At 41.5% G+C, this 21309-nt stretch overlaps 1 protein-coding gene across 3 annotated transcripts; it reads left to right on the top strand.

Moving 5' to 3' along the window:
* Positions 1 to 874: 874 nt before the first annotated feature.
* fhl5 (four and a half LIM domains 5) lies at positions 875 to 17826 on the top strand. Of its 3 annotated transcripts, XM_021585686.2 has the most exons (6): positions 875 to 981; positions 1147 to 1318; positions 2754 to 2928; positions 6807 to 6976; positions 11467 to 11653; positions 17122 to 17825. In XM_021585686.2, exons 2-6 carry the CDS (start codon positions 1160 to 1162, stop codon positions 17271 to 17273), a joined length of 843 nt encoding a protein of 280 aa, XP_021441361.1. In that variant the 5' UTR covers positions 875 to 981; positions 1147 to 1159; the 3' UTR covers positions 17274 to 17825. The 3 variants fall into 3 exon arrangements, with proteins under 3 accessions (XP_021441361.1, XP_021441362.1, XP_021441363.1); XM_021585687.2 differs by lacking the exon at positions 1147 to 1318 and having other exon boundaries at positions 879 to 981; XM_021585688.2 differs by lacking the exons at positions 1147 to 1318; positions 2754 to 2928 and having other exon boundaries at positions 887 to 981; positions 17122 to 17826.
* The last annotated feature ends 3483 nt before the right edge of the window (positions 17827 to 21309 follow it).

Below are 21309 nucleotides of genomic sequence, written 5' to 3'. Positions count from 1 at the left end.
TGACAGCCCTGGTATATCAGACCTAATCACCCACTGGTATGACAAAACATGACTTTTTACTGACCTTATTATGTTGGTAACCATTTTATAATAGCAATAAGGTACCTCGGGGGTTTGTGGTATATAGCCAATATACCACTGCTAAAGGCTGTATCCAGGCACTCCACGTTGCGTTGTGCTTAAGAACAGCCCTTAGCTGTGTTATATTGGCTATATACCACACCCAATCATGCCTTATTGCTAAACTAATGCATGCTCTAGAATGCCCTTCAAGCCAATCAGAAACAAGTATTCTACAGTGCCATGGTTAAACCCCATTATAAACTGGGTGATTTGAGCCCTGAATGCTGATTTGCTCACAGCCGTGGTATATCAGACCGCATACCATGGGTATGACAAAATATTTATTTTTATTCCACATTACATTGGTGACCAATTTTTTAAATTTATTTAAACGTCAATGTAAACTAAGGATTCAATTAAGCAATAAGGCACCTCGGGGGTTTGTGGTATATGGCCAATACACGGCTAAGGGCAGTATCCAGGCATCATGCATAAGAACAGAACCTTAGCCGTGATATATTGGCCATAAACCACATTCCGTCAGGATGTATTGGTTACTTTAATCATCAGTTTTCATCGCCATTTTCAAAAACATGTAAACCATAAGATTAATATGAAACGTCTCATATACAAACATGCGTTCCCCATCCACAATGTTCACATTTATAACCACAACTTTTTAACCAACATAAATGTATGCCAATATGCTCAGCTCAAACTCCCTTAAAAGGTGCAGAAGTGTGTAGTGGAACACTACGTTCTCCTCAGAGATTACTGGTAATAAGAGGGCTAGTATTTATAGATGTGCCTTTCAATGATGTGCCCACTTAATCCTGGTTTACCCTTCTCCATCCCCACGCCTGGTCCTCACTCTGCAGCCCTCAATTCAGTCTCTCCTTGGAACCAACATAATCAGAGGTAAATATATTTTTAAAAGTCATCACTTAGAATTCAGACGACATTGAAATATACGGGGAAGGACATTGGTTGGATCCTGATTGCAGGAAGGAAGTGTTTTTCCTCAGGATACAAATAATATTTTGGCATTTTCTTGCTGTTAATTTCTTTGTCTTTGACCTGCAGGTAAAGAGCAAGCATGTCTACAGAGCGGTTTGACTGCCATTACTGCAAGGAGTCCTTGTTGGGAAATAAATATATTATGAAGGAGGATACTCAGTACTGCACTAAGTGCTATGAGAACTTGTTCTCCAATTGCTGTGAAGTGTGCTCTCTGCCTATTGGGTGCAACTGTAAGGTAATAATTCTGTACTGACCCCATATAAATGCATATTTTCATGTGTATAGAGTATGATACACTGAGTATAGAAAACATTAGGAAAACCTGCTCTTTCTATGAGATGACCAGGTGAATCCAGGTGAAAGATATGATCCCTTATTGATGCCACTTGTTAAATCCACTTCAATCAGTGTAGATGACGGGCAGGAGACAGATTAACTGACTTGCCTAGTTAAATAAATAAAAATGAAGGATTTTAAAGCCTTGAGACAATTGAAACATGGATTGTATGTGTGCCATTCAAAGGGTGAATGGGCAAGACAATATTTTTAAGTGCCTTTGAACAGTGTATGGTGGTAGGTGCTAGGCGCGCCGGTTTGTGTGAAGAACTGCAACATTGCTGGGTTTTTCACGTTCAACAGATTCCCATGTCTATCATGAATGTGGGAGGTGGGGGGTGCAAGTCAATATTCGGAAGGTGTTCCTAGTGTTTGGTGTACTCAGTGTACATAAGCACGTCAGCGATACTGAAGTACACGATTGTTAGGTTTAAAGGGGCAGTCCAGTAAAAAATGTGATTTTCTGTTTTTGTAATGATATTTCCATGACCTCACCATGAGGTCAAAATAACACTGAGTGTAAGTGGTTTTTGAAGAACAAATAAACACCTGGAATTTCAGCCTGTTCAGGTGGGATGGAGTTTTTGGCCCAGATCATGTCACAATCTGTTCTGATTGTTCTGACCAATGACCAATCATATTTTATTTGCATATGTATCCTCCTACTTTGAAGGGGTAAGGGGGTAGGCTCTCTACAGCCTAGACGATCCTATCCGCCAATCAATATGTATATTTACATTTCTATCAACACAGCCACACGGTCAGACTGAGCATTTCAATAGCGAAAGGAGGCTCATGAAATAAGCACACAAATTAAAAACACTGCATTGGGGCTTTAAAACCTTTCCTAAGGTTTGGTTTGAACCAGCAAAGTTGTGAAAAACATATTTCCAAGGTCTATAAAGACATCTAATTAACTGAACTGCATCACTGTCTTAAAGCCACACTCCTTAAGTGCACACACCTTCAAACAAAGAATGGACCACCAACAAAAATTTGCATCCCATGACATTTTGACATGAATTATTGTTGTTCTCAAAGAATGACTTTCCATGGGAACAAAATGGCTTAAAAAACATGCTTTTAAGCTATATATAATTTCTTCAGAAATTCGCCAATGACAACAAAAACCAACAATACCAACAACCAAACTTTTTTTGTGATGATGAGGTAAGACAGTTGATAAGGAAGACAGTAATCTTAGTAAGGTACTATTTATAAATCATATTCTTTCAAATTCTTCAATCGAATCATTTAAATTTCTGTGGCAATAATAACCATCAATCCAATCAATCCATTACATGGTTAACACTGTCTGTATGTTTGTTTGATAGGATCTGTCCTATAAGGATTGCCACTGGCATGAGCAGTGCTTCAAGTGTGCCAAATGCAGCCGCCCTCTGGTAGAAAAGCCATTTGCAGCTAAGGATGAACAACTTCTCTGCACAGAGTGTTACTCCCATGAGTACTCCTCCAAATGCTCCACCTGCAAGAAAACCATCATGCCAGGTGCTGTAGGACAACATTGATGATGATATTGATTATTCTAAAATATGTATTTTAGTTCACATTGTTCTTCCCTGAAAAATGCGTGATATGATATGTCAATAACTACCACTACTGCTCAGTCCCTATTGGTGGAGGTGTTCTATTTCTGCAGGCCTACTACTGCATGTGCAGTACAGTGGCAGTTGGTGCCATTGAAGATTAGGAGGGAGGATTTTATTTTTTATGAGAATGGCCTCATTTGTCATTTCTCCCAGTCCCTGATGCTGAAAAACATCTCCACAGCATAATGCTGCCACCACCATGCTTCACCGTAGGGATGGTGCCAGGTTTCCTCCAGACATGACGCTGGAGGAGTTAAAGAGTTAAATCTTGGTTTTATCAGACCAGATAATCTTGTTTCTCATGTTCTGAGAGTCTTTCGGTATCTTTTTGGCAAACTCCAAGTGGGCTGTCGTGTCTTTTACTGAGGAGTGGCTTCTGTCTGGCCACTACCATAAAGGCCTAATTGGTGGAGTGCTTACAGGGAAGGTTTTCCTTCTGGAAGGTTCTCCCATCTCCACAGAAGAACTAGAGCTCTGTCAGAGTGACCATCGGGTTCTTGGTCACCTCCTTGATTAACCAGTTTGACCGGGCGGCCAGATCTAGGAATAGTCGTGGTGGTTCCAAACTTCTTCCAAACTTCTTCCCATTTCTTGGGGACCATCAATCCCTGCAGTAAGTTTTTGGTACCCTTCCCCAGATCTGTGCTTCGACACAATCCTGTCTTGTCGCTCTACTGACAATTCCTTTGACTTCATGGCTTGGTTTTTGCTCTGACATGCACTGTCAACTGTGGGACCTTACAGACAGGTGTGTGCCTTTCCAAATCATGTCCAATCAAATTAATTTACCACAGGTGGACTCCAATCAAGTTGCACCTGAGCTCAATTTCGAGTATCATAGCAAAGAATCTGAATACTTATGTAAATAAGGTATTTCTGTCTTTGTTCGTAATACATTTGCAAAAGTCTGTACAAACCTGTTTTCACTTTGTCATTTTGTGGTATTGTGTGTAGATTGCTGTTTTATTTCATCAATTTTACAATAAGGCTGTAACGTAACAAAAAGTGGAAAAAGTCAAGGGGTCTTAATACTTTCCGAAGGCACTATATTAACATTAGCTCTGTGTACATCCAAGGGCCAACCGTGCTGCCCTGTTCTGAGCCAATTGCATTTTTCCTACATCCTTCAATATGTTTTGACCATGATAGTTTACAATCCAGTGTTACTCCAAATAGTTTAGCCATCTCAACTTGCTCAATTTCCACATTATTTATTACAAGATTTAGTTGAGGTTTAAGAATGATTTAGGAATGACTTGTCCTGAATACAACGCTTTTAGTTTTTGAAATAAATAGGACTAACTTATTCCTTGCCACCCATTATGAACTAACTAACTAACTCTTTGTTGTGTTGCAATCACTTCAGTCAATGTAGTAGCTGATGTGTATTGTGTTGAGTCATCAGCATACATAGACACACTGGCTTTACACAAAGCCAGTGGCATGTCATTAGTAAAGATTGAAAAAAGTAAGTGGCCTAGACAGCTGCCTTGGAGAATTCCTGATTCTACCTGAATGATGTTGAAGAGGCTTCCTTTGAAGAACACCCTCTGTGTTCTGTTAGACATGTAACGCTTTAGCCACAATATAGCAGGAGGTGTAAAACCATAACACATATGTTTTTCCACCAGCAGACTGATCGATAATGTCAAAAGCCGCACTGAAGTCTAACAAAACAGCCCCCACAATCTGTTGGATAGCCTTAAATAAATACCATTCCCCTCTCTTCAAAACTGTTTTTGAGTAGACTAAATTGCTAGCTGCATTAGCTGGCGAGGTAAGTGAAAGTGAAAAAAATATAACGGAATATAGGTTGCTCTCTCTCTCTCTCTCTCTCTCTCTCTCTCTGCTGCTGCTTCTCCTTAATTTTTTAAGAAATTAATTTGTTCAGAAGTGTTAAACTATTGTCTTTCTTTCTCTTTGAGTCAACTACTTACGCATTGCATTGCTAGCTAGCTGTAGCTTTCACTACCAGATTGCTGTGCTTTGATTGAGTGGACAACATACAGTATGAGTCAAAAGTTTGGACACAGCTACTCATTCAAGGGTTTTTCTTTATTTGTAGTATTTTATACACTGTAGAATAATAGTGAAGACATCAACACTATGAAATAACACACATGGAATCATGTAGTAACCCAAAAAGTGTTAAACAAATATACATCTATTTTAGATTTTAGATTTGTCAAAGTAGCCACCCTTTGCCTTTATGACAGCTTTGCACACTCTTGGCATTCTCTCAATCAGCTTCACCTGGAATGCTTTTCCATCAGTCCTGAAAGAGTTCCCACATATGCTGAGCGCTTGTTGGCTGCTTTTCCTTCTCTCTGCAGTCCAACTCATCCCAAGTCATCTCAATTGGGTTGAGGTCGGGTGATTGTGCAGGCCAGGTCATCTGATGCAGCCCTCCATCACTCTCCTTCTTGGTCAAATATTCCTCACATAGCCTGTAGGTGTGTTGGGTCACTGTCCTGTTGAAAAAAACAAAAATCTCATATTTGGACTCATAGACCAAAGGACAGATTTCCACCGGTCTAATGTCCATTGCTCATATTTCTTGGCCCAAACAAGTCTCTAAACTTGACTTGATGTCCTTTCGTTTTTTTGCAGTACTTCAACCACGAAGGCCTGATTCACGCAGTCTCTTGAGAAACAGTTGATGTTGAGATGTGTCTGTTACTTGAACTCTGTAAAGCACTTATTTGGGCTGCAATTTTTGAGGCTGGTAACTCCAATGAATTTATCCTCTGCAGCTGAGATAACCCTGGGTCTTCCTTTCCTGTGTCGGTCCTCATGAGAGTTAGTTTCATCATAGCACTTGATGGTTTTTGCGACTGCACTTGCAGAAACTTTCAAAGTTCTTGAAATTCTCCGCATTGACTGACCTTCATGTCTTAAATTAATGATGGTCTATCAATTCTCTTTGCTTATTTGAGCTGTTCTTGCCATAACATGGACTTGTTATTTTACCAAATAGGGCTATCTTCTGTATACCACCCCTACCTTGTCACAACACAGCTGATTGGCTCAAACGCATTAAGAACAAAATAAATTCCACAAATTAACTTTTAACAAGGCACATCCATTAATTGAAATGCATTCCATGTGACTACCTCATGAAGCTGGTTGAGAGAATGCCAAGACTGTACAAAGCTGTCATCGAGGCAAAGGGTGGCTACTTTGAAGAATATCAAATATAACATATATTTTGATTTCATTAACACTGTTTTGGTTACTACATGATTCCATATGTTTTATTTCATTGTGTTCATGTCTTCACTATTATTCTACAATGTAGAAAATACAAAAAATAAAGAAAAACCCTTGAATGAGTAAGTTTTTCCAAACTTTTGACTGTTATTGTATGTCAGTTCATGCTGCAAGAGCTTTGATAGGTTGGAGGATATTCTCTGGAAGTCGTCATAATTACTGTGTAAGTCAGTTATTATGGGTGAGAACCATGAGCCTCCTAGGTTTTGTATTGAAGTTGTTATACTCAGGAGGAGGATGTAAAATAGCTGTCCTCCGGCTACACCATGGTGCTACCCTACAGAGTGTTGTTGAGGCTACTGTAGACCTTCATTGAAAACCAAGTGTTTTTATCAGTTATTTGGTGATGTTAATATATTTCATGTATTTTGATCTAAAAATAATATTTCATGAAATTCTTTCAGTAGGATGGTCATCTCCTTTCTTTTCTGAGGAGCCTTCACTGGTGCAGTAGGTTTTCGTGTCTTGTTTCCATGTGCTGACTAAGCTGTCCTTCGCCTGTGTTAGGTTCCCGCAAAATGGAGTACAAGGGGAACAGCTGGCATGAGACCTGCTTCCTGTGCCATCGCTGCCAGCAGCCAATAGGAACCAAGTCCTTCATCCCCAAAGACAACGGCTACTTCTGCGTGTCCTGTTTTGAGAAGCAATTTGCCTATCAGTGCTGTGCCTGTAAAAAAGTAAGAATCTTGCAGTCTCATGGTTTAGACTGTATGTTAAATAGTGACAGTTCTTTTACAGGTTTATATTTACACCATGACAGAATATTTTAGGATGTAGACATAAGCAGCACTCTAGAATAATGTGTAATTGTATGTGTTGTGTATGTCAAAACTCAACCCAATTTGTTTTCCATTAGTTCAGATTGAGAGCTCCAAAATGATATATCATACACTGTGATTGGAGTAAGCATGGTAAAGTTATGCTGTTTTAAAAGTTAATAAAAGTGTTCTCACTTAGAAGACAAGTAGGAGAAAAATGCCCTTGAAAGATTTTGTTCAGTGCTAGAGACCCACACATGAGCATGGTTAACCCCTTCATTATCTCAGCCAATCATGGCTAGATAGGAAGGATCCTGTGATATGGAATTGGTTAGCTAGTTAGACAGCACACTGCAGCTCACTGCCACTACCACACTCCATTTCCCCAGGGTGCTGTAGCACTTAGGCCCCTAAACCTAATGAGTGCAGCAAAATCAGTAGGCTAGTTATTGGTTTTGTAACATGTGGGTGCTCTTCCGGGATACATTTTAAAGTTGCACTATTCAGAAATCGCTCTGCCGTTTCCAGGTTGCTAAAACTCTAATAGTTCACTTAATTTCAGATTATGTGACAATATTATATAGTATAGTATAGAGAATCATTATTCCATCTAAACTGCTGTGAATATATTTTCCTGGTCCAAAAATATTGTTGTTTCAGCTGTCTGAGGCTGGTGTACAAAACCGAAAGTAAAAGACGCAAAAACAAAACTGATGAACGGGAAACATAGAAATAGTGCACATAGAATAGATCTCCCGCTTCTTAGACATGCTTTCAAGTAGAATGATAGATCTTTAACTCACATTTCTATGTGATTTTTTTCATGTAGCCAAAAATGTTACATATTTCCATTTTAACATTTGGGTGCTCAATTGGGGCAGATTAAGTAATGGCGCCAGAGTTGAAGGCTGCCGTTTTACAGGCTCCTAACCAATTGTGCTAATCAACAAACATGGGGGCTCCTCAGGGGTACATGCCTAGTCCCCTCCTGTACTCCCTGTTCACCCATGCGTGGCGAAGCACGACTCCAAAACCATCATTAAATTTGCCTATGACACACCAGTGGTAGGCCTGATCACTGACAACGATGAGACAGCCTATAGGGAGGAGATCAGAGACCTGGCAGCGTGGTGCCAGCACAACAACCTCTCCCTCAATGTGAGCAAGACAAAGGAGAAGATCTTGGACTGCAGGAAAAGGAGGGCCGAACACGCTCCCATTCACATCGATTGGGCTGTAGTAGACCGGGTCAAGAGTTTCAAGTTCATTGGTGTCCACATCACCAACAAACTATCATGGTCCAAACACACGAAGACAGTTGTGAACGACAACACCTTCGTGAACGACAACACCCACTCAGGAGACTGAAAAGATTTGTCATTGGTCCACAGATCTCAAAAAGTTCTACAGCTGCACCATCGAGAGCATGGTTGCATCATCGCCTGGTATGGCAACTTCTCGGCGCTACAGAGGGTAGTGTGTACAACCCAGTATATCACTGGGGCCGAATCTTCCTGCCATCCAGGACCTATGTACTATGCAGTGTCAGAGAAAGGCCCCAGAAATTGTCAAAGACCCATGTCATTAGACTGTACTCTCTGCTACCGCATGAGACCGGCTGTGATTGGGAGTCCCATATTGCGGCGCACAATTGGTCCAGCGTCATCCGGGTTTGTCCGTTGTAGGCCATCATTGTAAATAAGAATTTGTTCTTAAATGCCTTGCCTAGTTAAATAAAGGTTACATAAAAAAAAAGTCTAGGTCCAAAAGGCTTCTTAAAAGCTTCTAACCCCAAGCCATAAGACTGCTGAACAATTAATCAGATGGCCACCCGGACTATTTGCACCCCCTCGCTATTTCTTATCTATGCATAGTCACTTCACCCCTACCTACATGTACAAATTACCTCGACTAACCTGTACCCCAGCACATTGACTTGGCACCAGTACCCCCTGTATATAGCCTCATTATTGTTATTTTATTGTGTTATTATTGTATTTTTTTTTACTTTAGTAAATTTTGTAAATATTTTCTTAACCAACAATGCAGTTTTAAGAAAATAGAGTTAAGGGCTTGTAAGTAAGCATTTCATCCGTTTAATTCGGCGCATGTGAGAAATACAATTTTATTTGATCTTAGCAGTCTGGGTGGTTTTAAACTGGTATGGTTTGGTAGACTCATTGTTTATTTGCTAGGTGAGGTTTGCAGTAGCGCCAACCCGAGTTTCAGTTTGCAGGTTATCAAGATAGATTATGCTTTTTTTGGTCAACAGAAATGTTTGGTGTGGACTTGCCAGCGAAGGTAGTCAAATGTTTGCAGCTGGTAGTTGTTAGCTACTGTAGGGCAGATGAGATGTTTTACTCATGGGCCAGAACATTTTGTGTTGACTGTTTTACAGGATTAGATATACCAGTTTGGAGTCTGGAGAAGTCTGCACTGTTGCACTGTTGAAAAAGCAGATGAGTAGGGATGAATAGAGGGGAGATAGTGTGTGTTACCTGCCAGTCAGTCTTGTTTCTAAACCAGTTTCCTCCAGTGATCAGAGTGGAGCTAGTTTCCACAAGCGATCAGGTTTGTGTAACCTCAGTGAAAAGTCAGGTGTGTCAAGGGGCTGTGTCTCTCAAGGAGAGTTTTGAGGTATCCCCAGTTTGAAGTTACTTATTTTCAGAAGAGTGCTGATGGCAAATCCGACAGGGAAGAGATGATTTGTATGGGGAATTGGAGGAAACATTCTTTGCAAAACTAGACAGTGGTTACCCAGAAATATTTCTCCCTAGAGAGGAAGGTGAGTCTTTTGTGTCTCTAGCTGAGAACTTCTTGGCAGAGACACAGTATGTGATGTAGTGTACCCTATGCAGGTTGAGGACAAGGTTGATTTATGTGTCAATTTATGGGGTACGTTCTTGGCCAAAGTAGGGTAGGGAAGTTTATGTGAAAAAATTTTTTTAGGAAGGAAAATAGATATTGGTGACTATGAGGTCTTTTCTTTTCTTGTTGGGGAAGGTGTTATGGAATAGGTTAGGTCATTTAGACAGCACACTACAGCTCACTATCATTACCACACTCCATTTCCCCAGGGGGCAGTAGCACCCAGGTACAAGTGCTGTGCTGGCTCCAGCTGGCAAGCTGTTATGCTACTGATTTGGTTGTTGGCCATGAGGCTTTTTGTTTATGTTTGAATCTTTAGTTTGGGAATGCCTTTTTGTAGTTTTTCTTTTTGTATATATTTGTTTCCGTCACTATCTGAAAATAGCCATCCATTTTGGCTCACCGACTCAAATGAGTCAAGACAGAGCTGGCCCTGGACCAATGTAAGGTTGTGGTCTCCCTGGGCACATTTGCATTCAACACTGTCCTCAAACGCTGATTTCTCACATTAATGCACACATCAAATTAGGTTACAGACCACGCACTGTAGCTAGGCCTAAGACCCCTAGACCTAATGAGTGAAGCAAAATCAGCTAGTTATTGGTTTCATAACACCTGGATTTAATATTTGTATTTGTATTTGTATCCCATTCAAGTTTGTAATTAAGGCACATGGAAGTTCACCTGTTCAATAAGGACTATCATACGGCGGTGGTAGGACAGTCCAGTACATTACTGCGGCCGAGCTCCCTGCCATCCAGGACATCTATATCAGGAAGAAGGCCTGGAAAATTGTCAAAGGCCCCAACCACCCAAGCTATAGACTATTTTCTTTGCTGCCACATGGCAAGATGTACTGGTGCGTCAAGTCTGACACAAACAGGCTTTTGAACAGCTTCTATCCCCAAGCAATACGACTAAGAAATGATTAACATAATAGCTACACGGACCGAGTTTACCTTGTATCTTTATTTACCTTTTATTTCAGGATTTGCACTGTCTCTATGCACACTCACATGGCCCTACACACTGTCTCTATGCACACTCACATGGCCCTACACACTGTCTCTATGCACACTCACATGGCCCTACACACTCATGCACACACTGTCACTCAACACACTCAAAAACAATCACTCCATAATTTGCTCGCTCACACAACATATGCACATACATTTATACTGACGCTACACATCCACCCACACACCCACTCACAAGCAAGCTGATACTACTCTGTTTGTCTTATATCCTGTTGCCTAGTCACCTTACCCTTATACATATCTACCTCCATCACTCCAGTATCCCTGCACATGTAAATCTGGTATTGGAACTGACTTTTTTAACATTTCCTGTATTTTGTATGCTTACTTAGTTTGTGTATTTCATATTTTTTATTATTTTCTTTTTTTCTTTCTAGTAATACATTGTTATTGATTATTGCATTGTTTAACTCTACTTGTGCATGTGACATAACTTGAAACTAGGACTTGTGTCATCCGCCCCTGCTGTGCTGGCGTGTCATGTGTGTATATCTCCTTAAGGCCATTACGACCGGTGGGGTGACCTACAATGACAAACCCTGGCACCGTGAGTGTTTCCTGTGCATCGGCTGTAAGAAGCAGCTATCAGGACAGCGCTTCACCTCCAGAGAGAACTACCCCTACTGTCTGGACTGCTTTAGCAACCTCTATGCCAAGAAGTGTGTGGGTTGCACCAAACCCATCACCAGTGAGTCACTCTACGAATATTGTCATTCATTTTGTCACCCTTCATGCTACATTTTTCTATTAATATTCTCTATTTATGCCATGCAATCACACATCACCTGTTGGTGTTTGTAACATCATATGTGGGCACTTGTATGTGTGTCTGCAAGCATTATTCTGCATAGTATGCTGTTTTCTTCTGGCACTAAGGAGGCGGTTAAGAGCATTGGGCCAGTAACCGAATGTTGACTGGTTCGAATCACTGAGCCGACAAGGTGAAAAATCTGTGGATGTGCCCTTGAGCAAGGCACATGTGCCCTTACGACTCACAAAAGCAGGTCTTAGCGGTAACGCAGTTGATAATGTCATGGATTTTGAGAGCAAAAGTCAGCCTATGCCTTTTGTGCCGGTGAATCTGGTATTTGGAACAAACTATTGGTTTCCTCCCCGTTTCATTTGATGAAAAAACAACCATAGCCTAACCTGGCTGGTTTAGCAGCATTGCACAGGTGCGTCTTAATCCTGGCCATTAGCCAAGTAGCCTTTGAATAAAGGGGTTTTAAATGTTCTACTGAGATTGCTTTGAAATATTAGGTTTTTGCTATCATGCCTTTTCATTATTCACATACCTGCATACTTAATTTCGCTTGTTCAAGTACGCTATCCATCCCCAATTTCAGTGCCCCTCGTCTGAGTACCAACACCCGTTCTGCCAGTCACGTTCTGTTAAAGGTCTCAAAAGCACACACATCTCTGGGTTACTCCTCTTTTCAGTTCGCTGCAGCTAGCGACTAGAACGAGCTGCAAAAAACACTCAAACTGGACAGTTTTATCTCTTCATTCAAGACTCAGTCATGGACAGTTACAGACAGTTGTGGCTGCTTCGCGTGACGTATTTGTTGTCACTACCTTTTTGCCCTTTGTGCTGTTGTCTATGCACAATAATGTTTGTATTTGTATTTCATATTTATTATGGATCCCCCAAGGCAGCAACTAATCTTCCTGGGGTCCAGAAAAATTAAGGCAGTTTATAAAATAAAATAAAACATTACAATACATTCAGATTTCACCAAACACTGTGTGCCCTCAGGCCCCTACTCCACCACTACCACATATCTACAGTACTAAATCCAAGTGTATGTGTATGTATAGTGCATATGTTATTGTGTGTGTATGCATGTGTCTGTGCCTATGTTTGTGTTGCTTCACACCCCCCGTTATTCCATGTGTTTTTAAAAATATTTTTAAAATATATTTTTCCAACTTGCATCAGTTAATGGCTGTGGAATAGAGTTCCATGTAGTCATGGCTCTATGTTTTCACTGTGCGCCTCCCATAGTCTGTTCTGGACTTGGGGACTGTGAAGAGACCTCTTGGGGTAAGCATCGGTGTCCGAGAGCTCGGTACATTCAACATTCAACACAATACCTCTCATAAATACAAGTAGTGATGAAGTCAATCTCTGCTCCACTTTCAGCCAGGAGAGAGTGACATGCATGTTATTAATATTAGCTCTCTGTGTACATCCAAGGGCCAGCCGTGCTGCCCTGTTCTGAGCCAATTTCAAAAAAATTTGGTGGCACCTGACCATACGACTGAACAGTAGTCAAGGTGTGACAAAACTAGGGCCTGTAGGACTTGCCTTGTTGATAGTGTTGTTAAGAAGGCAGAGCATCGCTTTATTATGGATAAAATTCTCCCCATCTTAGCTACTACTGTATCAATATGTTTTGACCATGACAGTTTACAATCTAGGGTTACTCCTAGCAGTTTAGTCATCTCAACTTGCTCAAATTCCACATAATTTATTACAAGATTTAGATGAGGTTTAGGGTTTAGTGAATGTGTTGTCCTTATTCCTTGCCACCCACTCTGAAACTGACCGCAGCTCTTTGTTAAGTGTTCCGTTGCTGTAGTAGCATCCGTATACATAGACACTCTGGCATTACTCAAAGTGAGTGGCATGCCGTTTGTAAAAATAAAAAAAATCAAGGGGCCTAAACAGTTACCCTGGGAATTCTTGATTCTACCTGGATTATGTTTGAGAGGATTCCATTAAAGAAGTGTTCTGTTAGACAAGCATTGTATCTGGTCAAACACATTTTTCCCCCAGAGGTTTACTAAGGGTTGGTAACAGGCTGATTGGTCGGCTGTTTGAGCCAGTAAATGGGGTTATACTATTCTTCGGTAGCGGAATGACTTTAGCTTCCCTCCAGGCCTGAGGGCACACACTTTCTAGTAGGCTTAAATTGAATATGTGGCAAATAGGAGTGGCAATATCGTCTGCTATTATCCTCAGTAATTTTCCATCCAGATTGTCAGACCCCGGTGGCTTGTCATTGTTGACAGACAACAATATTGTTTTCACCTCTTCCACACTGACTTTACGGAATTCAAAAGTACAATTATTGTCTTTCATAGTTTGGTCTTATATATTTGGATGTGTAGTGTCAGCGTTTGTTGCTGGCATGTCATCCTTAAGTTTGCTTATCTTGCCTTGGAAAAAGTAATTAAAGTAGTTGGCAATATCAGTGGGCTTCGTGTTGAATGAGCCTTCTGATTCAATGAATGATGGAGCTGAGTTGGCTTTTTTCCCCAAAATGTCATTTAAGGTGCCCCAAAGCTTTTTACTATCATTCTTTAAATAACTGATCTTCGTTTCATTGTATAGTTTCTTTTTATTTAGCTTAGTCACATGATTTCTTAATTTGCAGTATGTTTGCCAATCAGTTGGGCTGTCAGACTTATTGTGTCAAGCGCAGCTTCTGTCAAGTGCAGCTTCTGGTTGCTCCTCATTACACACCACAGACCAGCAAATATTCTTTACAAGAGAGGTTTGTACCATGTTTTGTGCTGCTACCATGTTGTTCTGCTGCCATGTTGTTGCTACCATGTTGTCATGTTGTGTTGCAATCCATGTTGTGTTGTCTTAAGTCTATCTTTATGTAGTGATGTGGTGTCTGCCTTGTCATGATGCGTGTTGTCCTATTTTTATTTTTTTTAGCCCCGGTCCCCGCAAGAGGCCTTTTGGTAGGCCGTCATTATGAACGGACTTGCCTAGTTAAATAAAGGTAAAATAAAAATAAAACCAAAGACACATTCTTCCAGTATTTAGTCCTCCTAGAATGCCATATCAACAGAAATAAGTGGCCTTGCCTTGCAAAATAGCCTATCCATAAACATTTTAAATGCTCAATTTGTCAAATCAAATGTGTTTGGCAGATGTACAAATCAAATTTTATTTGTCACATACACATGGTTAGCAGATGCTAATGCGAGTGTAGCAAAATGCTTGTGCTTCTAGTTCTGACAGTACAGTAATATCTAACAAGTAATCTAACAAATTCAGAACAATTACCTTTTGTATATATATTTTTTGTATATTTATTTGCTAATATTTTTTTTAACTTTAGTTTATTTGGTAAATATTTTCTTAACTCTTCCTGAACTGTTGGTTAGGGGCTTGTAAATAAGCATTTCACAGTAAGGTCTACACTTGTATTCAGCGCATGTGACAAATATAGTTTGATTTGAATTAAGAATATAAAAGTATATGGACGAGCATTGTCAGTGGAATGGAATAAGATACAGTAGAATATAATATAATAAAGTATATACATGAGTAATGCAAAATATTTAAACATTTTTAAAGTGACTATTGTTCCATTTATTAAAGTGGCCAGTGATTTCAAGTCTATGTCTATAACCAGCAGCCTCTATGTGCTAGTGATAGCTGTTTAATAGTCTGATGGCCTTGAGATAGAAGCTGTTTTTCAGTCTCTCGGTCCCAGCTTTGATGCAACTGTACTGACCTCGCCTTCTGGATGATAGCGGGGTGAAGAAGCAGTGGCTCGGGTGGTTGTTGTCCTTGATTATCTTTTTGGCCTTCATGTGACATTGGGTGCTGTAGGTGTCCTAGAAGGCAGGTAGTTTGCCCCCGGTGATGCGTTGGGAAGACTGCACCACCATCTGGAGGGCCCTGCTGTGGCAGGCGGTGCAGTTGCCATACCAAGCGGTGATATAGCCCGACAGGATGCTCTCGATTGTGCATCTGTAAAAGTTTGTGGGTTTTAGGTGCCAAGCCAAATTTCTTCAGCCTCCTGAGGTTGAACAGGCGATGTTGCGCCTTCACCACACTATCTGTGTGAGTGGACTATTTCAGTTTGTCAGCGATGTGTACGCCGAGGAACTTGAAGCTTTTCACCATCTCACCTGCGGTCCCTTCGATTCAGTGCCTTGAATTGAAACAATACGGCACATTCTAAAACACACACACATGCCTATCTGCATACTTAATTTTGTTTGTTCAAGCATCCATCTCCAAAGGCAGGTTGACGTTTATTGGGATGAGTCTTGTTCTTGAGGCAGAACTGAGCGATTTCTGCTAAATGGGCATGCTGCAAATTCAATATTGGCTATATTGTAAAAATGAATGAAAACAGTGTGGTTAACATTAGCGTTAAGGTTAGAGTTAGGTTTAAAATAAAATTGCATGACTTTGTAGCTGTGCCAGTTCGTGACCACTCAGCAGAGCTGTCTTCAGAACAAAATTCATGACAAAAAACATGAACATGCTTTCCAAAGACCGCCTTTCACCAGGTTACCAAAGACACACACTTTCAAACATATTACAATTATTCGGTCCTATAATGCAGTATCAACAGTATGCCTAAGCTATGTTTTGCTTATTGAGAACGTGCCCCACACATACAATAAAAAATATATATTTTAGGAGAAGTGCGATGGATAAAGACATGTAGGCAATTACAACAATGTTGACTGCCAATACTCCAAACATAGAGGCTATTGGGGAAACACTGGCAGTTTTTTTTACTGCTGCTATTATTCGTGACTGTAGCCTATGCTATTTAATAAACTGTATTATCAATCCATAAAGGACTAGGAAGAGAATATTCCCTTCCCATAGCCGACTTGGAATTGATGACCACACAGACGTTCAATAAGCTGCAAAACTTGAGACAAACGCATGCAGTATTAATTAAGACATGGAACACATTAACTCCTTGTTTATTCATCAACCCAGCTCTTTCTCACTGTTGCCAGTTATTTCACTCATAATTACGGCTGTGAAAATAACGATAGCACTACAGCCAGCACTTAGATTTACCATTGCTTTGTTAAAATAGAGCCCTAGGTGTGTCTGTGGAAGAATCTCAATTGCATACTCCTCACATCCTCTCCTCCTTATTTATTATTTTACCTTTTATTTAAGTAGGTAAATCAGTTAAGAACACATTCTTATTTACAATGACAGCCTAGGAACAGTGGGTTAATTGCCTTGTTCAGTGGCAGAACAAGAGATTTTTACCTTGTCAGCTCGGGGATTCGATCTAGCAACATTTCGGTTACTGGCCCAATGCTCTAACCACTAGGCTACCTGCCGGCTTATGACAAGTTAAAGGAGGTGAGGAGAGGACGTGAGGAGTATGCATCTGAGCTTCTACCCATATCTGCATCCTTGTGTGATAGGTCTGGCAGGGGCCAAGTACATCTCCTTTGAGGAGCGCCAGTGGCACAGCGAGTGTTTCACCTGTATGCAGTGCTCCGTGTCTCTAGTGGGCCGTGGCTTCCTCACCCAGCGTGACGACATCCTGTGCACCGACTGCGGCAGAGAGAAGTGACCTCACTGGGGAGATCGCAACCTTATGACCTTTTAATAATCCAGCACAGGTCACACCACACTCGAACCATACTACAACACATTCTGAAACACCACACCAAAACCCTACCCAGCAGGAAGTGACCTCAGCAGATGGTCACTATATTGACCTTTACATCGTTCTATTGTTGTTTCAGTGTTGTGACATTTGTGAGGGGAGGAGCCTTTGATGTACACCTGTAGCTTCCCCCTTCAAGAGTAGTAATAGAATCTTATGACGAAGTTAAATGTATGATTTACAGAATAATCTCACTTGTGATAATCTAAATGACAGGGATGTACTTGACATCAATTACATCAATTTGACATCAATTAATTTGTCTGCACATTAGTCTTTGCTGTTTGCATGTTTTATGTTTTCATCATTATTAAAATCAAAGTAATAGTAGTTTAAATAAGGTGACAATCTAAATTGAGTGGTTCATTTTTGTTCAAATCTAAATTCAGACCTTGATTTATGAATGCATCTGTGATGTTAAATGAATAGCACCGCTTTGCCTTAATTAATAAAAGTAGTGTGGTTACATGTGTTTTGTCTGTTGTACTGAACATGTGGAGGGCTGTTTCTGGTATGACCATCTTAAACCAGAGAAATGTGTAGCAATAACGCCATCCAGAGGATGTAACTAATTGTCAGGTCACATACAGTGCACTATATCTGCAGGAAAATAGACACTACATATATAGAAATGCATGTACATTGCACTATTCTTGCAGGAAAATAGACACTGTACATACATAGAAATGTATATAAAGTTATGTCACCTTATTCAAATGGCTGAAACACCTTTCAGATAAACTTTACATATTGGAGTAACACTTGCTTTTTCATATGGCCTGTTACATTTCTGTTACATTTCTACAACATTCAGAATGTTGCGCCTTACTAAACATACCCCAGTTCATACTGTATATAATATAGTCACCTACTTTTTCCTGTATACATTGTCCTCCTAGGCTGAGAATAAGTGGTGTAAAATGCTGACAGACTTCCTCTCAGGATGGGAGTCACATGATGAGGTCAAACTACAGGGTTTCTAACACTCAGTGAAGGAAACTAACCACACGATCGAAATGGGGACAATTAATTTGAATAAATATTAATAGATATTCATCTACTGCAGCGCCAGCTGTGCCATCAGAGACTCTGGGTTCGAGCCCAGGCTCTGTCGTAACCGGCCGCGACCGAGAGGTCCGTGGGGCGACGCACAATTGGCCTAGCATGGTTAGGGAGTGCTTGGCCGGTAGGGATGTCCTTGTCTCATCGTGCACCAGCGACTCCTGTGGCGGGCCAGGCGCAGTGCGTGCTAACCAAGGTTGCCAGGTCGGAGGACGCATGACTTTCAACCTTAGTCTCTACCGAGCCCGTACCGGAGTTGTAGCGATGAGACAAGATAGTAGCTACTAAAAAACAGTTGGATACCACGAAATTGGGGAGAAAAAGGGATTAAAAAATATATATATTCATCTAATCTGAATATATTTTAAAATGTCATGATAAATTTGTATAATTGTCTGTGTGACAACACTGTTAACACTTCACTTTTTTTGTTCAGTTGTAGATAATTGATTAAATACTTTTTGCTTTATTTTTTGTTTCAAGTATTCTAACTTTCCAGATATGGAGAAAAGCATCAGCATACACCAACAAATACAGTAGAAATTAGTTTGAAAGCCTTCACCTAAGTGTAAATCTATGCTACCACCCCAAAAGACAAATTGTTCACACAGAAGCCCAATTCTGATATTTTTTTCACAAATTGGTCTGTTGATCAATCAGATCAGAAAAAGGTTTGATGTGAAAATATCAAAAGTGATTGGATCAAAGACAAATTAGTGGAAAATATATTAGAATTGGGCTGCCTCCCAAAACACAACCATTTAGGTCTAGATTCAATCAGATCAAGCATCAAGTGGCGATAGCCAACACCCTGCTGTTGTTTTGGTGGTGTCAAATCAAATCAAACTATTTGCCACATGCGCCGAATACAACAAGTGTAGACTTTAGCGTGAAATGCTTACTTACAAGCAAGCTCTTAACCAACACTAAAGTTCAAGAAGAAGAAAATATTTACCAAGTAGGCTAAAATAAAAAGTAATAAATAAAAAGAAACACAATAAAAAATAGAAAATAGAACAATAGAAAATGTCCTGTGGTGATTTTTATGAATTGTTCAGCAGTCTAATGGCTTGGGTGTAGAAAAGGTTTATGATCCTTTTGGTCCTAGACTTGGCGCTCCGGCAACTCTTGCCGTGCGGTAGCAGAGAAAACAGTCTATGGGTGACTGGAGTCTCTGACAATTTTATGGGCTTTCCTCTGACACCGCCTGTTATATAGGTCCTGGATGGCAGGATGCTTGGCCCCAGTGATGTACTGGGCCATTCACACTACCCTCTTTAGCACCTTAAGGACAGATGCCGAGCAGTTGCAATACCAGGCGGTGATGCAACCGGTCAGGATGCTCTAGATGGTGCAGCTGTAGAAACTTTTGAGGATCGAGGGGCCCATGCCAAATCTTTTCAGTCTCCTCAGGGGGGAAATGTTTTGTCGTGGCCTCTTCATGACTGTCTTGGTATGTTTGGACCATTATAGTTCTTTGTGATGTGGACACCAAGGAACTTAATTCTAGACCGGCTCCACTACAGCCCCGTCAATGTTAATGGGGGCCTGTTTGGCCCGCCTTTTCCTGTATTCCACTACACGCTACACGCGCCGAGCATGTGTCCCTGGTGCGCAGGGTGCTTGGTCGCCTGTTGGAGCATGATCTATATGTCAAGGCTGAGAAATACTTGTTCTTCCAACAATCCATCTCCTTCCTAGGGCATCGGATTTCCACTTCAGGAGTGGAGATGGAGAGCGACCGCATTACAGCCGTGCGTAATTGGCCGACTCCAACCACGGTAAAGGAGGTGCAGCGTTTTTTAGGGTTTGCCAATTACTACCGGAGTTTTATCAGGGGTTTTGGTCAGGTGGCTGCTCCCATTACCTCACTGCTAAAGGGGGGCCCGGTGCGCTTGCAGTGGTCGGCTGAGGTGAACAGGGCTTTTGGGCACCTGAAGACTCTGTTTACCTCGGTTCCTGTGTTGGCTCATCCGGATCCCTCTTTGCCATTCATAGTGGAGGTGGACGCATCCGAAGCTGGGATAGGAGCAGTGCTCTCTCAGCGTTCGGGTACGCCACTGAAGCTTCGCCCCTGTGCTTTCTTTTCGAAGAAGCTCAGCCCAGCGGAGCGAAACTATGATGTGGGGGACCGAGAGCTGTTAGCTGTCATAGAAGCCTTGAAGGTGTGGAGGCATTGGCTTGAGGGGGCTAAACACCCTTTTCTCATCTGGACTGACCATCGCAATCTGGAGTACATCCGGCAGGCGAAGAGACTGAATCCTCGCCAGGCAAGGTGGGCCATGTTTTTCACTCGTTTTGTGTTTACTCTTTCTTACCGACCAGGCTCCCAGAACGTTAAGGCAGACGCATTGTCTCGGCTGTATGACACAGAGGAGCAATCCATGGATCCCACTCCCATACTCCCAGCTTCGTGTTTGGTGGCGCCTGTAGTGTGGGACCTGGACGCGGACATTGAGCGGGCGTCACGTGCAGAGCCCTCTCCCCCTGAGTGTCCAGCTGGTCGTCTGTACGTTCCGTCTGCTGTCCGTGACCGATTGATCTATTGGGCTCACACGTCACCCTCCTCTGGCCATCCTGGGATTGGTCGGACGATGCGCTGTCTTGATGGGAGGTACTGGTGGCCCACTTTAGCTAAGGACGTGAGGATTTGTGTTTCCTCCTGCTCGGTGTGCGCCCAGTGCAAGGCTCCTAGACACCTGCCCAGAGGTAAGCTACAACCTCTACCCGTTCCTCAACGGCCGTGGTCGCACCTGTCGGTGGATTCTTTGACTAATCTTCCACCTTCACAGGGTTACACCACGATCCTGGTCGTTGTGGATCGGTTTTCGAAGTCCTGTCGTCTCCTCCCTTTGCCCGGTCTCCCTACGGCCTTACA

This window comes from Oncorhynchus mykiss, chromosome 26, assembly GCF_013265735.2.
Source record: "Oncorhynchus mykiss isolate Arlee chromosome 26, USDA_OmykA_1.1, whole genome shotgun sequence".
NCBI lineage: Eukaryota > Metazoa > Chordata > Actinopteri > Salmoniformes > Salmonidae > Oncorhynchus > Oncorhynchus mykiss.
Note: the sequence above shows the minus strand (reverse complement) of the source record. Positions and strands in the feature narration are given on the sequence as shown.

What these genes read in the sequence shown, in the direction of transcription:
- fhl5 (XM_021585686.2), top strand. Translation starts at nt 1,160, where the DNA reads ATGTCTACAGAGCGGTTTGACTGCCATTACTGCAAGGAGTCCTTGTTG. An exon ending in AGTGCTGTGCCTGTAAAAAA is followed by an intron (nt 6,977 to 11,466) that starts GTAAGAATCTTG and finishes TATCTCCTTAAG; the next exon opens with GCCATTACGACCGGTGGGGT. An exon ending in TTGCACCAAACCCATCACCA is followed by an intron (nt 11,654 to 17,121) that starts GTGAGTCACTCT and finishes CTTGTGTGATAG; the next exon opens with GTCTGGCAGGGGCCAAGTAC.